General features: G+C 38.7%; 1 protein-coding gene across 1 annotated transcript in view; it reads left to right on the forward strand.

The window, feature by feature from the left end:
- The first annotated feature begins 95 nt into the window (after positions 1-95).
- The window catches only part of PDLIM1 (PDZ and LIM domain 1), a 50,998-nt gene continuing 26,071 nt past the window's right edge, over positions 96-25,022 (forward strand). Inside the window, exons 1-3 of the mRNA XM_074233325.1 lie at positions 96-267; positions 8,383-8,534; positions 11,768-11,852. Of these exons, the coding sequence (XP_074089426.1) occupies positions 172-267; positions 8,383-8,534; positions 11,768-11,852 (333 nt within the window). The 5' untranslated portion in view covers positions 96-171. The remainder of the gene's footprint in view (positions 268-8,382; positions 8,535-11,767; positions 11,853-25,022) is intronic.

Genomic DNA, 25,022 nt, shown 5'->3' on the forward strand with positions numbered 1-25,022 from the left:
CGGGAACAGACGGGGCCCGGCCTGGGCGGAGCCGCGCCGCGGTGGCCCCGGCCCCCGGCCCGGCCCCGGCTCCAGCCTAGCTGCCGCGGGCGCTGCGCTCCCTGCTCGCTCCGCGCTCGCTCCGCGCTCGCTCCGAGAGGCGGCTGAGTCCCTTCCCCTCCGCCTGGGAACATGAACACGGAGAAGATTGTCATCCAGGGCCCCGGGCCCTGGGGCTTCCGCCTCGTGGGTGGGAAAGACTTCGAGCAGCCCCTCGCCATTTCTCGGGTAAGACCCCGCCCGGGCTGCGGGGTCGTGGGAAGGCACCGGGGGGAGACGCGCGCGGGGACCGGAGGGGAGCCAGTGTGCAGAGGGCGGGGACACAGACCCCCTCCCTGAAGCTTGCGGGGCTCGGGCCGGGGGCTGTCAGGAGCACCCTTCCCCTCGCTCCTAACCGGCCCACCCTGGGCTCGCAGCCCCTCCAGGTGCCCCGGAGCCCCACACTGCTCCAGGCCAGGTGCGGCCGTGGCGATCCGAGCCGGGCCAGCGCGTGGGGCGAGGAGGCGGCTGGTCGTCACCCCAACTGGCCCCTCCAACAGTGTCGCACGGCGCGGTTTGGGATAGGCTGGGACTTAACATCCCCGAAGAGACGGACTAAATGTTAGACGGCAGCTGTCTTTCCTGGCCGTCGCCCCAACTCTCCCTTTCAATAATGTCCCCTCTCTCAGGCTGGGCCCCAGATCCTGGGGGGAGACTCCTCGGGAGATGTAAGTTGTCTTCACGGGCGCTCGCCCCAACTTTCCTTATGAATGAAGTCTCCCATCTGGGTTCGGGGAGGGATGGGCCTTAGAGCTGGGGGGGGGGGGCCCTAACGTAAGCTAGAAGTTGTCTTTACTGGTGATCGCCCCAACTTTCCTTTCGAATCGTCTCCCGTCTCGGTGTGGGGAGGGGTGGCCCTTAGATCCTGGGGGAGGGGGAGGGGAGAGAGAGACTAAGCCTAACCTCTGCTCAGACTAAATGACCCGGGCCTGAGGTGGGCGTGCGCGAGCGCTGACCTGGCCAGTCCATCCTTCAGCTCTGTTTACCTTGCACCAGATCGGGTGGGGCCGGGGGGAGGCTTTGGGTGGAGGTAGTTCCTCTGTCCTCCGAGCGGAACGCTAATTTCCTTCTGGATGGAAAGAGTTGATTGAAGTGGCCCGGGCCCACCTGCAACTGAAGGTTGCATGGCAGAGTGTGGGTTTTCTGTTCACTCCCCGCCCCATCCCGTTTATGATCGGTATTCATTTATTTATGAAACCTTTCTACCCCGTTCCCAAATGGGAAAGTCATCCCACCAAAGCGGCAAAAACTAAATTCTCTTCCAATTTCCATTCGACATCCGGCTCCAGTGGAAAACTGGCTCTGGAGTCCAAAGACCTGAGTTCAAATGATACCACAGATGATTACTATCTGAGTATTCTGAGCAAGTCACCAAAGACCATCCCTTGGGCCCTCAGTTTCCTCATCTGTAAACTGAAGACGTAGGGGGTGAGGGGTGTGGATAGATGACCGCTGAGGATATTTTTAGCTGTAAGTCTGCATCTTTCTCTGCTATTACATCCTTGAAGGGTCTCTTAATTTCCTGGGTCCTCAGTTTCCTCATTTGTAAAATGCAGAGAGGGGAGTTAGACTAGACGACCTCAGTGGCCCCCTTTTAACTCTATCATTCATGTGATTTTCCAGCCCATCTGTTGACCTTTTGCCAAGACTTCCTTACTCCACCCCCATCTCCATAGTGATTGAGGGTGGGGGGCAGGAGGTGGTTGTTTCCTGGGGGTTTCACAGGATTTACTGATTCATCTGGGAGATTCAGCTTTAGTTTGAAATTACAAAAACTGTTCCCATTCCACATTTTTGAACACCGAGTAATACATTTCAGATCTCTGGCCCCAAAAAGCTCAAATGAATGCCCCTTAGACTGGGGCTCTGTGGGAGGAGGCAAATCGCAGCTGGGCATCAGTTGTCACAGATGGCGGTCATAAATGCCCAATGATTTTCCTGGCATGCAGTGGGATGTCTGAGGTGGAGGAGGGGTGAATGCTACATGGGGGGTGGTGGATGAAATATATAACAACAGAAATATATAATATTCTCCCCACCAATACAAATCTTACATTTTCTTCAGAGCCCAATTTGGACCCACTTTCTTTGCCACAAAATCTCTACAATCTATTCCACACCAAGTATGAAGAGCATCGAATTTTTCTTCAGAAGTTCTGGTACCAAATCCTGACCCTGACACCTACTTGCATGAACAAGGGCAAATCACTCCCTTTCCAGGCCTCAGTTTTCTCATCTGTAAAATTGTGGATTTAGCCCAGTTGATCTTGCAGGTCAGAGACCTGTGATATTCCACACTCCATGAATTTTTGTAATGCTCAATATAGTCAATACAATGAAATCTCACATTTCAAATATCAGATGCTGATGTAAGCTCTTTTGGTTAGAGACTTATTTATTTGTAGCCCCAGAGCCTAGCATAAGTGCCTTGCACAGAAGTGGTGAGAGTAAGCACTTTAATGCTTGAGGGTTGATTATCTAGTTTTATGTTGGTATACCTTTAGTTTTAGTTATGTGGTTTTTTGGGAGGATTTTTTGTTTATTTTTATGGGGCAATGGGATTAAATGACGCCCAAGATCACACAACTGGCAAGTATCAAGTGTCTGAGGTCAAATTTGAACTCAGGTTCAATTCCAAGGCCTAACTCCTAATTCTAGGGCCAGCACTCTTATTAACACTGCTCCACCTAACTTACAGATTTTTTTTTAATATGCTGTATTTCTTACTAGAGTGTGGGCACAGAAGTGTTACACGATTTCATCTTTTTCTCTCTGTTAGATCCCTAAAGACAGAGACTGCCTGATTTTTTATTACTCTTTTGTTTTCCATGATTTTCATTTACAAACATATCCTTCCCTCCTTTCCTTCCTAGCAAAGCATCTCTTAGAACAAAGAATAAAAAAGAAAAAGGAAAAAACCCTACACATCAGCTTCATCTTGCAGTATCTGTATGTACTATTCTGTACCTAGAGTCTTCCACCTTTGAGATTATTCTATCTGAGAATATTGCATCGATCATATCTGATTTGCACAGAATAAAGCTCACATAGTGGAGAAGCTATATAGTAAGTGTTCAGTAAACACATACTGGTTGGATAATGTATAAATAAACACTTATTGAGTGAATGCATTGTCTATGTATTTAATCACCACTTGCATCATATTCTATTCATGTTGGTAATTACCTACCATCCTTTCCTAACTCTCTGATTTATATGTGACACACAAAACATCTTTTAAATAGAGTTCAGTTAGAAAGATCAGGTGTCTTCCCTAATTATAGCAACACCACAAAGCATGTTAATAGATGCTCCTTATAACATGTGTTATAGAGTTACCCAGAGTAGAGGACAGAGCCTAGCTGGAGTCTTAAAATAACAAGACTGTTAGAGCTGGAAGAAACCATAGATATCATTCATTCCCTTGAACATTAAAGCTAGAAGGAACCTTAGAGGTCATTCAAAAGACATTATAGGCAGTTCAGTGATACTGTAGACAGAGTGATGGACTTGGAAGCAGGAAGACATAAGTTTGAATCCTGCTTCAGTTACATCCGAGCTGTGTGGCCCTGGGCAAGTCAACTAACTCCCTTATCACACCTGTAAAATAAAGATAATAATAAAACTTATTTCTTGGGGTTATTTGGGGTAGTTAGGTGGCCCAAAAGACAGAGTGACAGGCCTAGAATCTGGAAGACTCATCTTCCTGAATTCAAATCTGAGCTGGATAAGCCATTTTAAAATCATTTGCCTCAGTTTCCTCATCTAGAAAATGAGTTGGAGAAGAAAATGGTAAACCACTCCAACTTTCTTGCCAAGAAAACCCCAAATGGGGTCAGGAAGACTTGGGCTTCTGTGAAAAACAACTGAGCAACAACAAATAGATAATATGTATAGTGCTTGATAGCTTTTTCTACAAATGCTAGCTTACTACTACCACCACCAACACAACTACAATTAAAGTCTCAGAGAGCTAGCTTATCCCATTCATTTCAGTTGAGGAAACTTGAGGGCCACAGAGGAAATGACTTGTCCAATCTAATTCAACTAATTAGTTCATAGAACCAAGACTAGAACCTAGATAGCCTGAATTGCTAAGGTGATGACCTCAATTTCTCATTGTGTTTTCAACTTCTAGGACTCAGAAGACCAGGCTAGCCTGTGATCATAGGAATTTGAAGTTTAATTAGGGTTGTTTCACTTTGGATTGATAAGTCTGGAGTTTCTTTTTTCTCTCTCATGCCAATTTCCAATTCTTTCTCCAAATAGCTTATCTTGAACCCTGTGGAGTTAGATCCACTAAATAACTTTTTCATACTTTGATTGGCCTGACCTGTGATTTCAACTCTTTCACGCCATCTCATCTTATGTAATTCTTGTACATATTTCTCCATTAATTCTCTTCAGAGCATCTAGTAATCCCTTTTCTTGCATATTTTCCTTACGGCACTGTTTGCTTTCCAAATCTCTAAGATGTCTGTCTCACAAATTCCTTTTTCCATTTCAATCTTTCATTTCCCCCATCCTTGTTACCAGAAGCCCTGATCCTGTCCACACCCCAACCCAAGTGGCTGCTTAGTTTATGTTGACTGTTTTTTTTTCTTTCTCCCAGCAACTGACAAAAGGGCAGGAAGAGGAGGGGCAAAAGATGTAGGAATGAGATTGGCAAGAGGAATATGTTGCTTGATAGTTTAAAAATCTAGCAATATAGTAATTTGTGTTTATGGTATGTGCTCTTTGCCCTGGAAGCCCGAGGGTGTGTTTGAAAATGGACCCCTTAAAGGTTATCAGTCTGTTTCTAACTTAAAAAAAAGACCGTCACCATCTAGAAATAACTGGGCTTTGTACAATATCTTCCCCGAGGTCAATAGAGCAGGGCCCTTGTCTGAATATGAAAAAATAAAATGTTTTGGGGTTGAAAATGGACTGTATTTTGAAAATGTCCTTATCCTCTCATCTGGGAAATATTAGTGGCAATAAGCTGATTTCAGCTCCCATGAGGGGATAAAACAGACAGGACTGGAATGGAATGAAAGAGAAGAACCCATCGGAATAGCATTTATTCAGTGACTCTATCCCAACATTTACTGGATTGAAATCCGTCAGGGAATTTTTGTGGTAATACTCCCAGTAGCCTGGCCCCTCCCCTGAAAGAGAGGGGGTCTACTCAGCATGTCTCCATTCAAGGATTGCACCAAAAAGAATGTCTTTATAGTATTTTAGCCTAGAAGATGATGGGAAGATGAGCTTTGCATCTGATTGAAGAGGTCGTGCTCTCCTTGGCAATCATGGATGGGAAAACCACTTAGGAATTAATATAAGACTGTGGAGGGATTGTTTTCCATGCTCTGCAGATTCTCTTTCCAAGACCATGCTTGATGTCATTTGTTGAAGAAGGGAGGGGAGAAAACTAATATAAAGATTTCCTGTATTTTACAAATAAAGGAACTAAAGTCCACACTGGTTAAGTAATTGACTTGAATTTGCAAAAATTTCAGTGACAGTCTCTTTTTGACAACTTCCTTGAAAAGGGGATGATAAATACCAGATAAAGTTAACACAGATGATTGTGTCCAGAGATTACTTTTTGAATAATTACTCAACCTTTGTTTTCTTAAAGGGCTGGAACTTTAACTTCCCAAGAAAAACCTTGGATACCTGTCACTAGCCAGCCCTATGTGGTGTGACTAGCCTTGATGGAGAAGTCTAACTGAGAAAGATATTAATACAGAGCTTAGAACATTCAAATTGACAAACTATAATAAAAATCTTTTGGTTAGACTGCATTTTAAAACTTACATAGAATGCTTCTGTAACTACAAATAATTTTCATTCCCATTTTTTAGACAAGAAAGTTGAGGTTCTGAGACATCACATGATTTGTGTAAGATTTCTGAGTGAGGATGCAAAACCTAGGTTATTCTGGTTCAAGTTTAGTCTTCCATTGGTGGCCATGTCACAAATGAGTAAGTTTCTTAACTTCTATTTCTATAAAACAAGGGGATTGGACTAGGTGATATTTAGGATTTCCTTTGGCTCCATCTAGAAACTAACAGAAGTTTGCATTAGTTGACAACACATTTCCCTCACAACAACCCAGTGAGGTAGGTTGGAATATTGTTAACCCATTTTACAGATTAGGAAACAAAGACTCAACGAGGTTACCCAGCTATAATTTGAAGAGCCAGTATTTGGACCTAGGTTTTCAAACTCTATATCCACTTCTTTTTCTTTTTTCTTTTTTTTTTAGTTTTTTTGCAAGACAATGGGGTCAAGTGACTGGCCCGAGGTCATGCAGCTGTAATTAGTGTCTGAGGCTGGACTCGAACTCAGCACCTCCTGATTCCTGGGCTCTAGTCACTGAGTCACCTAGCTTATTTTTCAAGGAATTTTTGTCCAAATTTAGTAGAAATAGTACTGCCATTCCCTCTTTTTCTTTAAGCATGTCTGACTACTATTGTAGGGCATCTCTCAAGTCAAGTCTTTGGTGGTTTCTGCCCTTTGATATGCCATGCTGTAAGTTTCCATTGTCTATTAGTATGTGAAGTTTACTCACCTAGAATGTAAACTTCCCAGGGCAGAGACTGTGTCTTTTTAAATTTTTTTTTATTAAAAAAACATAGAATTTAGAGTCAGAAAACTTTCGATTCAAACCCCAGCTCACTTACTAGACCCTATATTCAGGCAAAAGGATCCTGTAAGTTTCATATGATTCCAAAGTTCCTCTGATTGCTCACAAGTCCACTCCCTGGTCAATTTTCTCACCTGTGGAATGTTTATAACAATTTTTATAAGCTAGTTTTAAGAAAAGCACTTTGTAAAACCTAAAGACATGTATGTGTGTCAGCTCTCATAAAATTATTGGGTTTTTGCCAGTAGAACAATGGTGATTATTTATATGGAGCCCTTTAAGGTTTGCAAAACAATTTACATAAACTGTCTTTTGATCCTCAATACAACTCAGAGTAAGGGAATCTTATCCCCATTTTTATAGGCAAAGAAACTGAGGCAGAGGGAAGTTGGGTGACTTGTAGTCAAATTGCTAATGATCTATTAAGGTGGAATTTGAATTCAACTTTAGCTGACTCTGCTTCATACACTAGACCAAACTGCCTCTCATTAGATAGAGACATTTTTTTACATATACCAGGAATTTTTTCCTTCACCAATTGCTAGTGGAATTAGAACCAAAAGCTAGATTCCATAAATCCTAGTTGGGCTTCACTCCTCCCCCCCAAAAAAATAAATTTAAAGGCCCAGGGGTGAAAACAGCGATACCCCAGGTAGCAAGAGAGATGATATCTTTTTTCTTCTAAGCCTTGTTTACTTGGACATATTTCCATAACATTCTCTTGTAAGAGTGTAAGTTGAAAGAAAATATAGTGGACCTCAGCTCCTAATCCCTCCTGTCATATCACCTGTCCCCAACTTGGGCCATGTTTCCTTTGCCTTAGAAAAGGAAAGGTGAGATCATTCTGCACAGAATGATTCTGCTTCTACAAACCACTAGATGATTAAAGAGCTATTAATAGCAGGTATTATGACTTCAAATTGCTTTGATATACTAATTATTTGATCTTGTAATATAGTCATAATTTACAAAGCACTTCCCACACAACAACCCAGTGGAGTAGATTGTAATAGCATTGCCCCATTTTGCAGACTAGAAAGCCCAGGCTCTGATACACAACCATAAATGGCAGAAGCAAGATTAGTAGAAATAATACTACCATTCCATCTTCTCTTACAATAGTCTCATGAGGTAGGTTATGCAAGTATAGTTTGTCCCCATTTCACAGGCAAGGAAACCAATGCTCAATTCAGTGACTTAAGTCACGTAGCCATAGTAGTAGATTTCAGATTTAAACTCCAAGTCTTCTTGGTTGAAAGTTGAGTGATCTTTTTCCTATCCTGCCCTTCCAGGATTAAATGAGCATCCTGAGTTTAATTTTTCAATGGTTTAAATTTTATATAATTTTTATAATTTTAAGCAATTATGTATTTTTTTAAAGAATTGCTTTGGGCAACTAAGTGGTAAAATGGATAAAGCACCAGTCCTGGAGTCAGAAGGATCTGAGTTCAAATCCAACCTCAGACATTTAATAAATGCCTAGCTGTGACCTTGGGCAAGTCAGTCTTAATCCCATTGCCTTAAATAAATGAAAAATTAGAAAAAAAAAAGAATTGCCTTTTATTTTAGGACAAATGACCATTTGCTCCAGATCAATGAATATTCGATCAGGAGGGATATATTTGGATATAAATAGCTCTTAAATGACTAACATGTTGTCCCCTCTTCTTCAGGTTACTCCAGGGAGCAAAGCAGCACTGGCTAATGTATGCATTGGAGATGTTATCTTGGCCATTGATGGAGAAAATACCAGCAACATGACTCACTTGGAAGCCCAGAATAAAATAAAGAGTTGCATAGATGACATAACACTCACGGTTGGCAGGTAAAGCCTGAAAAAAAAATAGAATTTTACATTCATTTCATTGCAATTTTGTAAATTTCAATATCAAAATTCCTTTGACACTTTTCTATCTCCTATTCTGTGATAAAGATTTTTTAAAATGACTCGGCACTTGTTTTCTGAAAACTTGTGTCTCAGCTGAAGGCTATCCTATTGGAGGGTAGGGGATAACTCATGTACAGACATCAGAATTATAAGAGATTGAGTGTGATAGGGACAAGGCAGAGAATCCCACAAGAAGTGGGAGAGAATACTCTGAGCCAAGGAGCCCTTATGACAAGGGAATCATGCCTCACTTTGGATGATGTGACCTCCCAATATCCTGCTAATTGAGCTTCCATGATTCTTTCTATGACACCTGGCATTTGCCCATTTAGAATTTGTCATTAAGAAGTAAAATGAACATAATTCAGAGACTGCTTTGTTGATATAGAATTATAGTAGCTTTCAATTCTATTTTACTATTTTATAATTTATCACAGGTAGTTAGGTAATCATCATCATCCCCTTTGTATAGAGAACAGAACAGAACAGAGTCTTAGAAAGATTAAGTCACTTCTCTTTCTAAAGGAATAAGAGGGAAGGCAGGACTCCAAGTCAGGTCTTCTGAGTCCAAGTTCAGAGCTATTCTCACTTTATCTTATTGCCCTTGATTCCTTTGAACCTAAAAACCTGCTAATTGTTTGCCTATGGTTCATCAGAACCAAGGCCAGAAGCTAACTGTGTGACAGGAACAATACTGAAATAATTTAGAATATAGAACAAGTACTGTCTTTCACTTTCAGTTTTTTTATTAAGTGCAAACATGATGATAAATGTACATATAAGGTAAAGACTGAGAAAAGACTCATGGGAGTTGCATATGGGACAATAATTTGCTCCATGCTCCATTTCATCTGAGAAAGATTCTTGGGGATGTGGAATTTTAGGAGCTGATAGAATCCCAGGCTATTAGAGCTGGAAGGAACCTTAGAGACCAAATGATCCATTTTCCTCATTTTACAGTTGAGGAATCCAAGTCCCAGAAGAGGGAAAGCAGTTTGCCCAAGGTCATACAAAAATGACATGAGCTTTTCCATACTCTGAATTCTTCTATCATTAATTTTCACTTGAAATTGCTTCTGGGGTTAAGAGTCTCATGTGTATTAGTACTGTCCCTTTCAACTGAATTTGAAGGTCTTTGAAAATAGATTTCCTATATCTCCTTCAACAGGAATGGGAAAGCTTTTCTCCTATTGAGAGGTAGGTAAAAGACACACAAAGAGCAAGTTAATTTAGTTGTGGAGTAAAGGAAGAGAAAGAAAAGTTGTTTGAGAGAGGGGGGAAATTGATTTCACCAATTGCATCTTTTTGTAGGCAATTGGTTAAGTGACCTACCTGGGGTTGCACAGCTAGTAAATGAGGCCAGATTTTAATTCAAATCCTCCTGACCAACCCAAGTTGGTGTTCTATATACTGTGCCACTCTAGCTACTCTGATTTCAGTAATTTCTTAAATTAAGATCAAGTACACCCCAAAGTGATCAAAGAAAAGAATAAAGGGACTCATAAACACTAAAATATTTATAACTGAGTTTGTAATGACAAAGAATTGGAAATTGGCAGAGGGGTGCCTGCTTATTAACTGGGAAATGGCTGAACAATTTATAGCATATGAATATAAGGAATGTTATTAGGCTATAAGAAATGATGGAGACTTTCAGAGAAACCCAGGAAGATTTATATGAGCTGATACAGAGTAAAGGGAGCAGAAGCAGAACAATTTAGTAACAACACAGAGAAACAATTTTGATAGACTTAGGAACTCTGGTCAACACAATAACCAACTATGATTCTAGGATACTAAAGATGAAACATACTGCTCCACCTCCAGCTAGAGAGGTGAAGGACTCAAGAGTGCAAATTGAGACTTTGTTTTTGGATGTGAACGATTCAGAAATTTGTTCTTTTTGACTATGCAAGTTTGTAACAGAATTTTTGATATTGTTTTTTTCTCTTTACCAGTTGGGGCTTAGGGGATGAAAGTGAAAGGGGTAGGAGATAGATCTTCATTTGAATAAAAGTAATTTAAAAATACAGTGAAATGAAGACCAGGGAACATAAAACCAGTAGATAGGAATATATTTCAATCCTATGTAATGATAACTGATTTTATAAAGTGCTTTAAAGTTTGAAAAAGACTTTACCTATGTTATATAATTGGTTCTCATAACAGTCCTATGAAGCATGTGCTACAAATATTATCTACCTTTTACAGGTTATGCAGCCAGACTCTAGAGAGTGTCAGAACTCAGGTCATTCAATCAGTGATTGCCAGAGCAAGCCTTTTCTGACTTCAAGTTTATAGCTCTTTCTGCTACACTACAACTATCCCCTGTGTTATGGCTAATTAAGGGAGCGAGGAAGAGTGAAATGGGGAAAAGGGTAGAAAGTCACACACTGAGAAGTTACAGTGAGATAAATGGATACAAGATCTCTTAAATAAATTTTTTAAGTAAGTCACTTCCAAGGAATTTAATCCCTACTAAAGTAAAGGATTTATTAGATTACTTGCTATCTGGGGTGGCTAGGTGGTGCAGTGGATAGAGCACTGGCCCTGAAGTCAGGAGTACCTGAGTTCAAATCTGACCTCAGACACTTAATAATTATCTAGCTGTGTGGCCTTGGGCAAGCCACTTAACTCCATTGCCTTGCAAAAACCTAATTAAAAAAAAAGAAATTAGGCTGAGTCAATTTGACCCATAGACCACAGTACTTCTTTCTAGAGTATTAGTATAGGCAGTACTATCCACAAAATACTTATATTCATTCATCTAATTATATATTATGAAGAGTCTTGGGTCAACTACTTCTTTGATAAGTAGTCGTTATTCACACTGATTATTCATTATATATTTTAAAGCCTAGACTTGGAATGAATGCTTTGTTTTTGCCATTATTAAAATTTATCCTCTCAGTGTGACTCTGGGCAAGTCACTTAACCTCTGTTTGCCTCAGCTTCCTTAACTGTAAATTGCAATGTTGTGAGGCTCAAATAAGATGATGTTTGTAAAGCATTTAGCAAAGTGCATGCTAGTTGGTTCTGTATAAATTCTTCTTTCCTTCTTTCCCATTGCTAATTCTGTTTCTCTCACTGAGATGTTTATTTCTGCTCTACTTGTTCTAGTCCCTACAGTTTACTCATCCCTGTGGTTGAAATAATTCTGTCTGTTGCAGGAGTGAACATAAAATCTGGTCTCCCCTCGTGACAGAAGAAGGGAAACGCCATCCATACAAAATGAATTTAGCTTCAGAACCTCAAGTAAGTAGCAGTTCATCATTCTTCAAGCTCTTTCTCAATGCAATAAACATTTATTATCCCCACTCTTGAGTAATTTATATTCAATTGATTTATAATCTTGACTATATTCTAGTATTCCAGGGGTACTGAGATAAGTAATACTCTGGCACCTTTCTTGTTTGTTTGTTTGGTTTGGTTGAGTTTTTTTGGTTTATTCATTTGTTTTTTTTTCCTTTCTGACAATGGGGTTAAATGACTTGCCCAAGGTTACACAGCAAGCAAGTCTCAGGTGTTTTGAGTTCGGATTTGAATTCAGGTCCTTTTGACTCCAAGGCTGATGCTCTGTTCACTGTACCACCTAGCTGCCCCTTGACGCCATTTCTTACAAGATCACCCTGGGAGAATTCTAGTGTTTGTCTCTTTCTTCTATTTTGGAAACTGATAAATCTGATGTTTGTCTTGTTCTTATTGAGTAACTAAGGACTCATAGATTGTTAAACCTGGAAAGGATCAAAAGAGAACTAGCTGTTCATTTTACAACCTGTTCATTTTATAGATATAGAACCAGAACTCCAGAGAGGGCAAGCACCTTGCCTTGAGGTCATACATCAAGTTATACAGAGAATAGACTCTGCTTTTGTTGAACCCTGAGCTTCAGTTTTCTTGCCCTTCCAACCCCCTGCCTTAGGGATGCATGGAAAACAGGAGAGGGGCTGACCAGAAACAGGTAGATGAGAATGGAGAAAAGAAAATAGTGGGACCCGCAAGATAGAGATAGCCAGATATAAGCAAAACACAGAGAGGTGTGTAAGCATAGGTAATAGGAAAAACATTATTTCCTAGGGAATTTAATGAAAATAGTACAATACAGTCCAATATGAACTAGATTTTGAATAAAATGACATTCTAGGAAATAAAGAATTTTTTTCATATTTACATAGTATTTTAAGATTTCAAATCTAAATGATTTCATTAGAAACAAACTGAGGTAAATGGAAAACTGAGGCTTGGCAAAATTAAGTGACTTTCCTATGATATTATAATGGTGATAAGAGTTTTTTTCATACTTATTTCCTCATTCCTGATCCAGTGCTTTCCCCATAATATGGGTCAGAGACTAAGGACTTATACATAATAGTAAGGGTGAGATTTCTAAAAATCTCTTTATTCTATTTATTTGAGCTATAAGGATCTCAGAGTGAGTCATCTAGTCCATCCCTTTCATTTTATAGACCTTTGTGAGGTCACATGGGTAGTAGTAAGTGACTGCTCAGGGCCTTGAACTAAGGTCTTCTGGCTCTAAACCCTGGACCTTTTTCTTGGGCCATCTGTTTCATTATTAATTAATCCCACATAAAAATGAAATATCTAAGAGATCAATGAATCAGATTTCCAAATGAATCGATTTAAAAGAGAGTAGTCTATTATGTCCATATTCTATAGCTAAACACCAAAATAGAAATACTTTCTTTTGGCCTTCATCTTAAAAGAAATCATTCCCTTTTCTCCCTGCCTCCATCCCTTCCTCTTCTTGGACCTTGTTTCTTGTTCAGCTCAGTTCCCCCATCTGTTAGAGCAGATGTCAGCTCAGGACAATAGGGCTGTCTGGGACAATGGTCATGTCTTCTGCCTCTAATCGCCTTTCCAATTATTAATTTTTTTTGTATTCATGAGACTCTTGATGGAAGAGCCGATATATTTGTTATACAAATATTTGTCTTTCTAGTGAGCCACTGAAAGACTGGGGTAATTTCTGGAAAGAGCCCAGTTAATATTGGCAAATATCAACAAGGTTGGTTCAGATTTTATGAGGCAAGGACTTTTTTCTTCAGAGAGGGATTTGTGAGAACTAATTTACAAGCTTGTTTGGTCAAGTTAACTCCAGTTGTGAAAGATTATAAAATTTGTTTAGTATTGGTTAGTTCTTAGCAAAATGTTGCTATCTCTTATTAGTCAGGTCCTTTAGGCATTAAACATTAAGTACATTTCTTTTTTATATTGATATTTTATTTTTATAGATACATGTTATAAAAGTTTTTCAACATTCATCCACATATGCATGTTTTTAAGTTACATATTTTCCTTCCACCCTCCCTTCCCACCTCCCTCCCTCCCCTCACTGGCAAACAATCAGGTAAATATATCAAATACTTTCCTGAAAGGCATTATGAGAAAAAATGTGTATTCAATATCTGATTTTCATTTTGATTTGCATTATTTAAGAAACAATCTCTATTGTTTGCTACCTTGGGAAGGGGAGGAAAGGGAAGGTGGAAGGAAATTTTACAAAAATGGATGTTGAAAATTATCTTTACATGTAAATGGGAAGAATAAATTTAAAAAATTATCCTACAGGGAAAAAATTAGCCTCAGCAGGTAATAAATATTGCACTCGAGGATCCTTAAATTCACTTTAAAGATCATTCTATTTCTTTGACTTCATTCTCCAAAGTAAACACAAGAAGAAAAATTAGAGGCTGCATGGGGAAGAGGGTAGGGGATTTGGAGGGAAAATAATTTGTGGGGCGGGGGCAAAGTGACTTGCCTAAGGTAACACAGCTAGTAAATCTTCAAATGTCTGCAGCTGGATTTAAACTCAGATCTCTCCAACTCCAAAGCTGATAATCTATCTGCTGAGCCACCTAATTGTCCCCTAGATTCAGATCCTACTTCCAAATCATAAATTGTGTGACCTTGGTCAAGTCATCTTGCTGGTGTGGTGCAGAAGAAAGATCAGTCTTTCTGGAGTCCAAGGACCTTGGTGCTGTATGTTACTTAGAACCTTGGGCTAAACACTTCATCTAATCTATAAGATAAAGTTATTGGACTAGATGACCGACCCCTGAGATCCTCTTCAGCTATAGTTTTATGCTGCTTAAATTTCAGTTTCTTCATCTGCAAAGTGGAGAGAATTACTACCCTGAGAACTTCATGGGATTGTATCAAAGTATAAAATGTATTTAATAGTTTTGCAAATTTTAAAATTCTCTATGAGCTATTATGTGGCTACTAGTTAAAAAAAAAGACTGTTCTTTAAAGCACATTGGTGTCCAGTAATTCTGGCTAATATCATAGAATTATTTTTTTGGATCCAGACCTCTGATTTTATTAATGTGGGGAATTTCCACCTCCTGAGGATGATCAGTTCTAGAGTTGCTTGGAATGCTGAGCAGCTAAGATCTAGCATATGGCCCCACAGCTAATATGGAACAGGGCAGGAAGTCAATCCCAGTGCTGACCCTACAACTAAGATGACACTGACTTTCTTCATACAAATATAAAACTTCACTCGATTATATAACAGATATATTCTATGTTGTTCATTTAACATTACTGAAAATCTTCAGATTAAACAATGCAACCACATAAATTCTAATTCTTTAAATTGGAACTCTACTTCCTCATTTGTTAAATGAGGGGGTTGGGTTAGATGGGCTCCAAAGTCTCTTCCAACTCTAAATCTATAAACCCATGATTATCCAGCTCAGACAAAGAGATTCTAAATGTTACTTTTTTTTTTTTATCAAATGTTACTTTCTAACCTGAGGGATTTCTTCTTTTAGTTCAAGTTCCTACTTGTCATGATATATTTCCCATACCCCTTTACTTTGCAAAATCCCTTTCCATCTATTAAAAAAAAAAGTTTGAGTGAGATCAGAGTCTATACATAATAAAACAGTCTGGATAGGGACCTGTTACTTTATATATTTCTTACCAACACCCCAGCTTATCTGAAATGAGAGTCGTTTTATTTCCTTGTCATTGTTGAGTTTCCTTGGAGACTGATAAATAGAAAGCCCAAACAATTACATCATCCCTGATGCAAAAATTAGCCTTGGGATGTTCCTGAATTCTGGGAAGGGCAATGCACACATCAGTAGACAGATACTCCTTTTATATGTGAAACAGACACATTCCTGCCATACTGGACTAATTTCACAATGTGAAATATGATACATCGACCTCTATATCCCACTGACTTCCATTATGATTATGAGTGTGTTCCTATGAGGAAAATGTTGGCTCCAGGACAAATGAGAGTTGTCCTTCAACCCCATGCATCCTGCTGTGCTATTGGGGTCAAAATGAAAAGGGGAGGGAAGGGAAATTAGAGAAAAAGGAGGCTTGCTGTGGAGGGGATGGCAGCATTGCTGTTCAGTTTATGAAATGAACAAAATTCTCCACTCACCTGGCTGCAGATTTGGAAAATACCAAGGTAAGAAATAAGAGGAAGGCAGAACTGTGGGACCCCTCCCTGCCACTCAGGCTGCTAGAAATCAGCACAAGTGCTCTTATCAATCACCGGATCCACAACCAAGTAGGACATCAATCAATAAACAAGTATTTATCTAAATTTTTTTTTTTAGTTTTTGCAAGGCAATGGGGTTAAGCGGCTTGCCTAAGGCCACACAGCTAGGTAATTAGTAAGTGTCTGAGACCAGATTTGAAAACAAAAAATTTAACAAGGTAATGGAGCTAAGTGACTTGCCAAAGTCACACAGTTAAATAAGTATTAAGTGTCTGAGGCCACATTTGAACTCAGATCCTGATTCCAGGGCTGGTGCTCTAACCACTGCCCTACCTACCTGTCCCTAAATAAACATTTATTACATTCTTACTATGTGCTAAACACTGTCCTAAGCCTGGGAGGATTTTAAAAAAAAAAGTAGAGGGGCAGCTAGGTGGAGCAGTGGATAGAGCACAAGCCCTGGAGTCAGGAGTACTTGAGTTCAAATCCAGCCTCTGACACTTAATAATTACCTAGTTGTGTGGCCTTAGGCAAGCCATTCAACCCTATTACCTTGCAAAAAAAAAAAAGTAGAGACAGTTTCTGCCCTCAAGGAGCTTTCAACCAGTCTGAATAATGAAAGACCTAAATTCTGTATCAAAATTCTGTACTTTCTGAGGAACCCAGACTAAATTAAACATTATTGAGATGTCTTTTGCATTTGCTTAAATAGGATTTATTTACTTATTAATGTAGCCTAAATTTTGTAGGCTGAAAAACCACTCCTTTTCTGACTGGGCATGTAATAATCAAAGTGAAATTAGGTTTTAGATTTGTTAAAAAGGACCCTTTTTCTTTAGGGTCAGGGGATTTAACCCACATTTCAGAATATAAGATACCACACAACCTCTATCTCTAAATTATCACTGTGGGACTCATCATTATTGTTCAGATCTCCCTTTGATGTGGTCTTTGGGTCTCAAAGCAGCACAGCATTCAACTGCAGACACCCACATACAAAAAGGTCCTGGGAGCTCCTGGCTAAGACCAGACCAAACAAACCAAACAAACACTAAAGAATGAAGCTGACAGAGCCAAGATGCTATCCACTCTTTCGAAACTTGCCTTCCTTTTTCTGCTACCATCCCCTGTGAACTTTCCAAAGGATGGGTCACCTTAAACAGTCCTACAGGAGTGCTGATGGCAGCACTACCTCACCTCAATCCCATCTCTTGACCATCCAGATGTCGGCCATTTCTAGAGTTCTTTTTTTGAGAGGTACAGAAATAGCAGCTGTTTGCCTCTATTCATTTGATGACATCATTGGAACACCCCTACCTAGTTTGATGTGTAATGAGGCCTATTTAGCGACTGAAAGAAGGCAGATTTATGGAGTAGGTTCAGATAGCATCTTAGTGGGTTTGCAATGCTTATTGCAATGCTTATCTAGGTGCTCAATAAATGGAGACTTGAATTTCATTTCTTTGTAGGCTCTATGCTTGCAATTATTATATCTGACACTAGGTGGACTAGGAGATAGATGCCTATAAAGTAGTTTAGACAGCAGATAATTACAATCCAGGTGTGACTGAATTGGTGATTTAAAATAGGGATCTCAAACTCTGAGTATTAGGTTGTCTACAGTTCCTTCCCCTAATACCCCAAAGAATATTATGAGTCCTTTATGCAAATGAATAACTAGATTGCCATGATTTTATAAAGAGAAAATAGTAAAACTAGACTAGTATGATACCTTTAACAAATGCATGATTTGAATTTGAGATTCTTTCTTATAGCATATAGATTCTCGTCTAGGTGGCCCATCTCTGGGACTTTCCAGCTGGGTAGAACCTGCCAATCAATTAATAAGTAGCATTTGTTAAGCGCACACTCTATTCGAAGCATCATACTTTAATAACTTTTGATAAACCCGAGTCACCTCCATCTTATGCTTCTGAGTAGGGCAGAAAACTAGGACTTCAGTAGTCTTCAGTCCTTTCCCCAAGCTTTCAGATAATGGGGAAAGAGAATACAAAGATTTCAGGACACTTTCTAGACTTGAATAATATTGTTGTATGTGGTCCATCATGGGCAATGTAGTGAAAAGAATGCTGACTTCAGGATCAGAAGTCTTGGCCTTGAATCCTGATTTTGCCACCTACTTTCCTTGTGACCTTGCACAAATCACAATCTCAGTTCCTCATGGTAAAGTGAGGAAGTTGGATTCTACATGAAAAAGTTCATTTTAGCTCTTAATCTATGATGATTTGAGCCTATGTTCTGATCTACTAGCTCCTCTGGGAACTCAGTGTTCTGTCTCACATCACCATGGTTGTAAATACATAAATTGTAAATATATATATATATATATATACATGTATGTATATATATAATTAAATGAATTATATAGGTTATAAATAATAATAGTAGCTCTAACATTTTTATAGAACTTTAAAATATACAAAGCACTTTACAAATATTAACTCCTTTTATCATCACAACATCCCTGTAGGTTAGGTGTTATTGCTGCTCTCATTTTACAGAGAAAGGTCAATTGACTTGTCCAGAATCATATGACTTGTATTATCCAACGCAGTATTCTTGATTCCAAGTCTAGTCTCTATCCACTTGCCACCTACCGGCTTCTACCAGCTTTGAAAATGGTCCTTTCTCACTTCTGCCACCTGGGATTCTTGGATCTCTCAAGATTTTACTCAGGTGTCAATTCTTTCCATTCTGCCTGCTCCAACCAGACTTCCAGCTCCCATTCTACCCTGACTGTGCTGACCTGGCTGGTGAGAATAGTTAGTCTGGCTATCCCTACCTTACTTTGTTTTACAACCATCTTCCTACCATGCCACAGCATTACCCTTCTTTTCTCCTTACATCTTACTTTAGGGAACAATATTGGAATCAACACTGCCATTGCCTCTGGAAAGAGCAAGTCAATCGATTACTCTGTGGCTCCTCTCACCATACCTGTGACTTCTTAGATCAAAATTCCCTTGCTTAGATACCAATTCCATATGTATACATGCATGCATGAATATATTATGTAATGTATATATGCACACATATATATGTATGCATATAATTCATTTACTAATTTTTAATTTTATGTATATGGTACATAATTTTTATTTTTTCTTATTAGACTATAAGTTCCTTGAGGGAAGGGATTCTCTTTTGTACTTCTATCCTTAGTGCCTGATACAGCAAAATAAAAGCTTTTTTCCCTTCATTCACTTCTTCTCTCCTGCTCCCAGCAGTTAGTGCTTCCTCTATCCTTAGGTTAGCTTACATTTATTTACCTGTAAACATTTTATATTCTACCAGTAGAAGTGAAGGGTTTTGTTTGTATCCTTCAAAACCTAGCACAATGACCAATACATAGTAGCTACTCAATAAATGTTATGCTGAATTTCCTGATCTCTATGATTTTGTCATTCCATATTCCTTCCCTTGTAACATTTACCCCTAAAAATTTCCATCCTATCAACCCTTTTGACTTACTCAACAAATATCCAAGTCTTAGGTTTATAGGATCACCATTTTTTTCCTAGAGGAATATGAATTTCCTAGAATTTAGAAGCTTAAAGAACATATAACCAAAGCCCTTCACATCTTAGGAAACTGAGGAAATTTAAGACTCAGTGACTTGCTTAAGGTTAAGTAAATGGGAAGGTCAAGGTTTGATTGTAGGTCATCTGATTTTAAATCCAGCATTCTTTCCACTGTACTAAGTGGCATCCTTGAGTATTCTAAAGTTGCTTCTTTCTTGGTTATCCAGGCTTTTTTTTTTAACTTATCTCCTTCTGGCTAATTTATCTCAGCCCTTTATCATATCTCGCTCTGAATAGACTTCACATCTAGCTCTCCTCCTGGTACCGGAAATCCCTGTGGAATGTACTAGAGGATGATACTTTTGTATTTCAGCCCAATATATTTAATTCCGACAGCCCAAAGTACTTTCTTGACATTTACTACCCAATAGTAGAATTTTACTACTGCCCTGGAGGAAGGAACACAAAGGAAGTGAAACTAGAGATGAGTGTAAAATAGAGGTGAGTGTAAAAAATCTACTTATTGTGTGAAACTGTATCAAGTTCCTGGAGAAAGGGGGGCTGTCCTTGGATATCTCTAAGAACCTTCTAGCTCTACCAGTTCACAACTCTACAAAAAACTTTTTGGGAACAACTTTGTTTGAAATTCCCAAAGTAGATGATTTGTACCCCAACCACACAGTGTGTTTTTTGAGATTCAGTCACTCAACAATCATTTAAATCTGTCTGCCAGACAGACACCAAGGTGGGCACTGGGTAGACAAGTACAAAAGGAAAGAAAAATTACTGCTCTGAAGAAACTTAGATTCTGCATTTTTCTTCAAATTATGGTCATTCTTGCCCTCAAAATAACTTTTTTATTGTTAACAAGCTAACTGGTTTGATATTATTAATTAGATGATACTGTGAAGAAGAACATAAGCAAACATATATTAGGAGACTGGGGAAAGTTTGGGATTATCTCATCAATCTCTCCAAATTGTCCCTTCCATTCTGTCCTCATTGCTATCATTTTTATATCTTTCTATCTCTAATCTCTCCTAATTCCAGTCTATCCTTCACACCTCTGCTGGTCTTTTCTCCCTTATGCTTAGTTGTAATTAATCAATAATGGTCTAAGTGCCAGGTTACTAAGTTAGATATTTGATCAGAGAATTATTGATTTAGAGCTGGAAGGGACCTTAGAGGGCCCCTAATCTATTCCCCTCATTTGCAGAAGAAGAAACTGAATCAGGTCCAGTGAAGTTAAATGGTTCCCCAGGGTTAATTAGCTACTTAAATCTCTGTGGTGGAACTCACATAAATTTTCAAAATCCTTTCAATGGCTACCTAATGCTTAGCCTCTTTGCTTGGTCTCAATGGCCCTCCATTAACTGGTGCCTCCTGTCTTTCCAACTTTGCTTCCTGTTTCCCCATTTTTATTCTGGCATTACTTTTTCTCCTTTTAATACTCCCCCTTTCCCCAATCTCTTTATTCATGCTGATTTTTGTGTCTTGGATGTTCTTTGCTCTTCCCTTGTATAATCTCTACTTTTCCATCTTTTTCAAGCCACCTGAAACTCTCTATATAAGATCTTCTCTGATTGCCCCCTCTTCTTGATGTTCATTGAACTTGGGTTAAATTAAATTGAGAATCTATAATTCCTACCCCTCTTCCCTCCAGGTACATGTGCAAATTCCCTTGGGTATTTCCTCATATAAATTAATAGAGGGAGGGGCTTTTTATTTTTGACTTTGCATTCTCACTATCTCAATGTTTGGTGTATAATAGAAGCTTACTAAATGGCCACAGGTCATACTAGAGAGGGGAATAAGCTAACTCCTGAGCCAGGAAGAATTGGATTCAAATCCTTTTGTTTATGATCCCACATAAGACATTGAATTTCTCAGTGCCCAGACAAAACAAAGCTATGTAGCCAACATTGATCCTCATTAGTAGAGGAAGTTTTTTCAATGAGAATCCTGATACCAATGAAATCTCAGGTCCAGTCTTATCTATTCCAAACTTACTGATCGTTTGTTAGAAATAGAAAATTAACCAGATCAAAAGTGAACAAATACCTTCTGTTTAGGGTCAACCCTGAGTCATTATCCTCATTATTAATGTTTTCAGATTTTAAAAAATTCCTCTATTAATATGATAGATTATTTTTTCCCATATTAGACATGTTACAAAAAAGCAAGAAAAATATTGTGAAAAAGTATATTTTGATATGATGAATTATGTTTATGGTTCCTTTTACTAGCTCTGTAATGTGAAGATAAAATAAACCCTATGCAATCCTAATGGAAAACTATTATAGAATGCCTTATCATATTTACACAGATTTTATTTAAGGTTTGTTTGTTTTTCCATTGAAGTTCATAAGTGAGATTTATCTTTACCTCTGTGGTGTTGATATTTTCAGATGTGGAGAGGAAAACCAAATTTTCTCATGAAATGAGCTAGACATATATTTTCCTATATATTAGAAAAATAACTTATGGAATTGAAATGAATAGTTCTTTAAAAGTTTAGAAAAGCTTTGTAGTGAATCCACTAGGTCCAGGTATATTTTGGGAGGAAATTCTATGGTTTAATTCAATTTGATAAACATTATTTTCTTCTTTGCAGTAGAGAGGGAAAGCAATCAGACTTAAGTGATTTGCCCAGAGCTATTAAGTGTCTGAGATCAAATTTGAACTCAGGTGCCCCTGATTCTAGAGTCAATGAGTTATTCCCTGCACCACCTAGCTGTCCCTCAATTTGATAAATATTTATTAAAAGTCTGTGGTGTGACCAACAATGTGCCAGGAGTGAAGGGTACAAAGACAAAAATCAAATAAACCCTGCCCTCAAGCACCTTCCATTCTTCTTGAGGATATAACATGGAGAGTGATAAGCAAATATAAGATCATTTGAGAATGAAGAAAGCACTGGAGAAACACTTGAGGCTCCTGAAAGGAAGCTTGGGATTCTCAGAGGCAGAGATACGGAAAAAGTCTGTTCAATGACATGGAGATGGTCAGCAGATTCTTAAATTTAAGTAGGTTGGTAACCTGATTGTGAAAGGACTTAAATGTCAGTCTGCAGTCTTTTGTAGAGATGGTAGGGAGCCAAGGAGGATATTTGAGCAGGATGGCAATGTGATCAGACCTGTGTTTTTAAGAGTACAACCTTGTCAGTTATGTGGAAGTTAGCTTATAGAGAGACTGGAAATTGAGAAATTAATAGTATATAGGTCAGGGGTGAAAAGCTCTGAACTGAGGCAGCTACAGTGTGAGCTGGAGAAAGGAGATGTAGACATTAAAGGAGAAAAGGAGGGTCAAAGTCAAAATCTTTGGTAACTAGAAAAATGTTGATGTCCTCAAAAGAAAAAGGCCAAAAAGCTTTATTTGGGGTATGTTGAATTTGAGATTTTGATTGATCATCCAGGAAGAGATTTTCAGGAGAAATCTGGAATAGCAGGACTAGAATTCAAGAAAAAGATTAGAGTGTGACATATAGATTTGGAAATCAATAAACCCATGGAAGTTGATGAGATCATCAAGGGAAAGAACAGAGACCTCTGAGAGAACCTGACTGGGACTCTTGCTTAGGGGGTAAGAAATGGATAATGAATCTGTAAAAGAAACCTAAAGGAATTGGGGAGAAGAGAGAAAAAGAGGCAAAAGACAATAATAATCATGTAAGCCAAGGGAGAAAAGAGTATTTGTGAAGGGAGGGTAATTGTTAAAATCAACACTAGTAGGGAACCTGAGCAAAAGCCATTGGATTTAGCAGTTGATAACCTTGGGCAGCTAGGTGGTTCAGTGGATGGAGTGCCAGAACTGCAGTCAAAAAGACTCAATTGTCCTCCACAGGATCAAGACTATGAAGGGAGGAGAATGAAGTCATAAGCAGGTTTGCTGAACTGAGAGAACAGCAAAAAGTGGAGGGGACTGATGGCCACAGTGAGGATCAAGAAGTCTTAAGAGTAAAGAGGGAGAGAGGGAGAGAGGGAGAGAGGGAGATGGAAGAGTCATAGAGATTCCACATGTTTAAAAGATAATGGAAGGAGACCAGCCATGAGCAATGGTGAGATTGAAATATGACCCTCTCTCTAAATGCAGCTGAAATGGAATGAACATTAGAATTATAGGAGTTGAGGCTGGTGAATTAGGAGGCCAGAGTGTTCAGGAGAAGATCATTCTATATCCTGAAGTTCTGAATATGAGAGCAAGGGTTAGGAATTCATTTTTTTCACTGATCCACATACCCTTGGCCTACCATTAATTTATCACTATATCTGAACTATATTCATTACAGTGCTTAAAACTACAATTTTTTTACAAATCAAAGCAGGGACAGTTTTACTTAACAGAATCACAAGTTTGCAAGATTGAAAAGATTATAATTTTGAAAATGAATAATTTGGCCACTTGATCTGAGGTATTCTGATAATTGATTTCAATTATAGTTCTGTCTGCTAATGCTTGCTTTAGGGTTTTCACTGCTCTTTCTGGAATACATACATACATACATATATATATATATATATGTATATATATATATATATATATGCTCAGTGTTGTAAGATTTCACTGTTTAATGTACCTATTCCAATTATCAAGTGCTCCTGCTTCATCTCCTTTTTTTAATAAGAGCTGCTTTGATTGATTTCTGTGATGACTGTCTTAGAGACAAGTTCGACTTCAGATTAGTCCTTAATTTTTTATTTACATATCTTTTGGTTTTAAGTGCATCTCTTGGAGACAACAGATTGTTGGATTTTGTTTTTCAATTCATTCGATGACTCCTGTTAATAGAGTTCAGTCCATTTACATTTAAAGTTTTAAATATTAGGGAATTAATATTTGTCTTCTCTATCATTACCTTGCAAACTTATCAAACCAGGCTATTTTTTTGTTTTGTCTTCCTTGGCTTGGATTGTAACTTTTTATTTTTCCTTCATTCTGCATTCAAAACCAATCCTTTTTTCAGAGTATTTTTTTTATTTAATATTTATTCTCATTTTGTACAAATAATCCTTTTATGCATTAATAAACTATTCTTGTTTAAGAATAAACTAAATACCCCCTCCCCCATAAATATAGACTTGCTTGAGTGATAAAGTAAAGGGGAGAGAAAAAAATTAAAATTTAAAAAATATAATAGTAATAATTGTAGGTATGGCCAGGTGGCACAGTGGACGGAACACCAGCCCTGGAGCCATGAGCACCCAAGCCCACATCTGGCCCTGTACACCCAACAATCACCCAGCCATGTGACATGCAAGCCACTTGAACCCCACTGCCCTGAAAAAAACAAAAAAAGGGGGGAAAAAAAACCCAAAGTAAAATAAAATAGTAATAATAGTAGGGGTGGCTGGGTGTCAGACAGAGCACTGAGCACTCGGGTCCAAATCTGGCCTCAGACAC

Source organism: Macrotis lagotis, chromosome 4 (genome assembly GCF_037893015.1).
Source record: "Macrotis lagotis isolate mMagLag1 chromosome 4, bilby.v1.9.chrom.fasta, whole genome shotgun sequence".
Classification (NCBI taxonomy): Eukaryota; Metazoa; Chordata; class Mammalia; order Peramelemorphia; family Peramelidae; genus Macrotis; species Macrotis lagotis.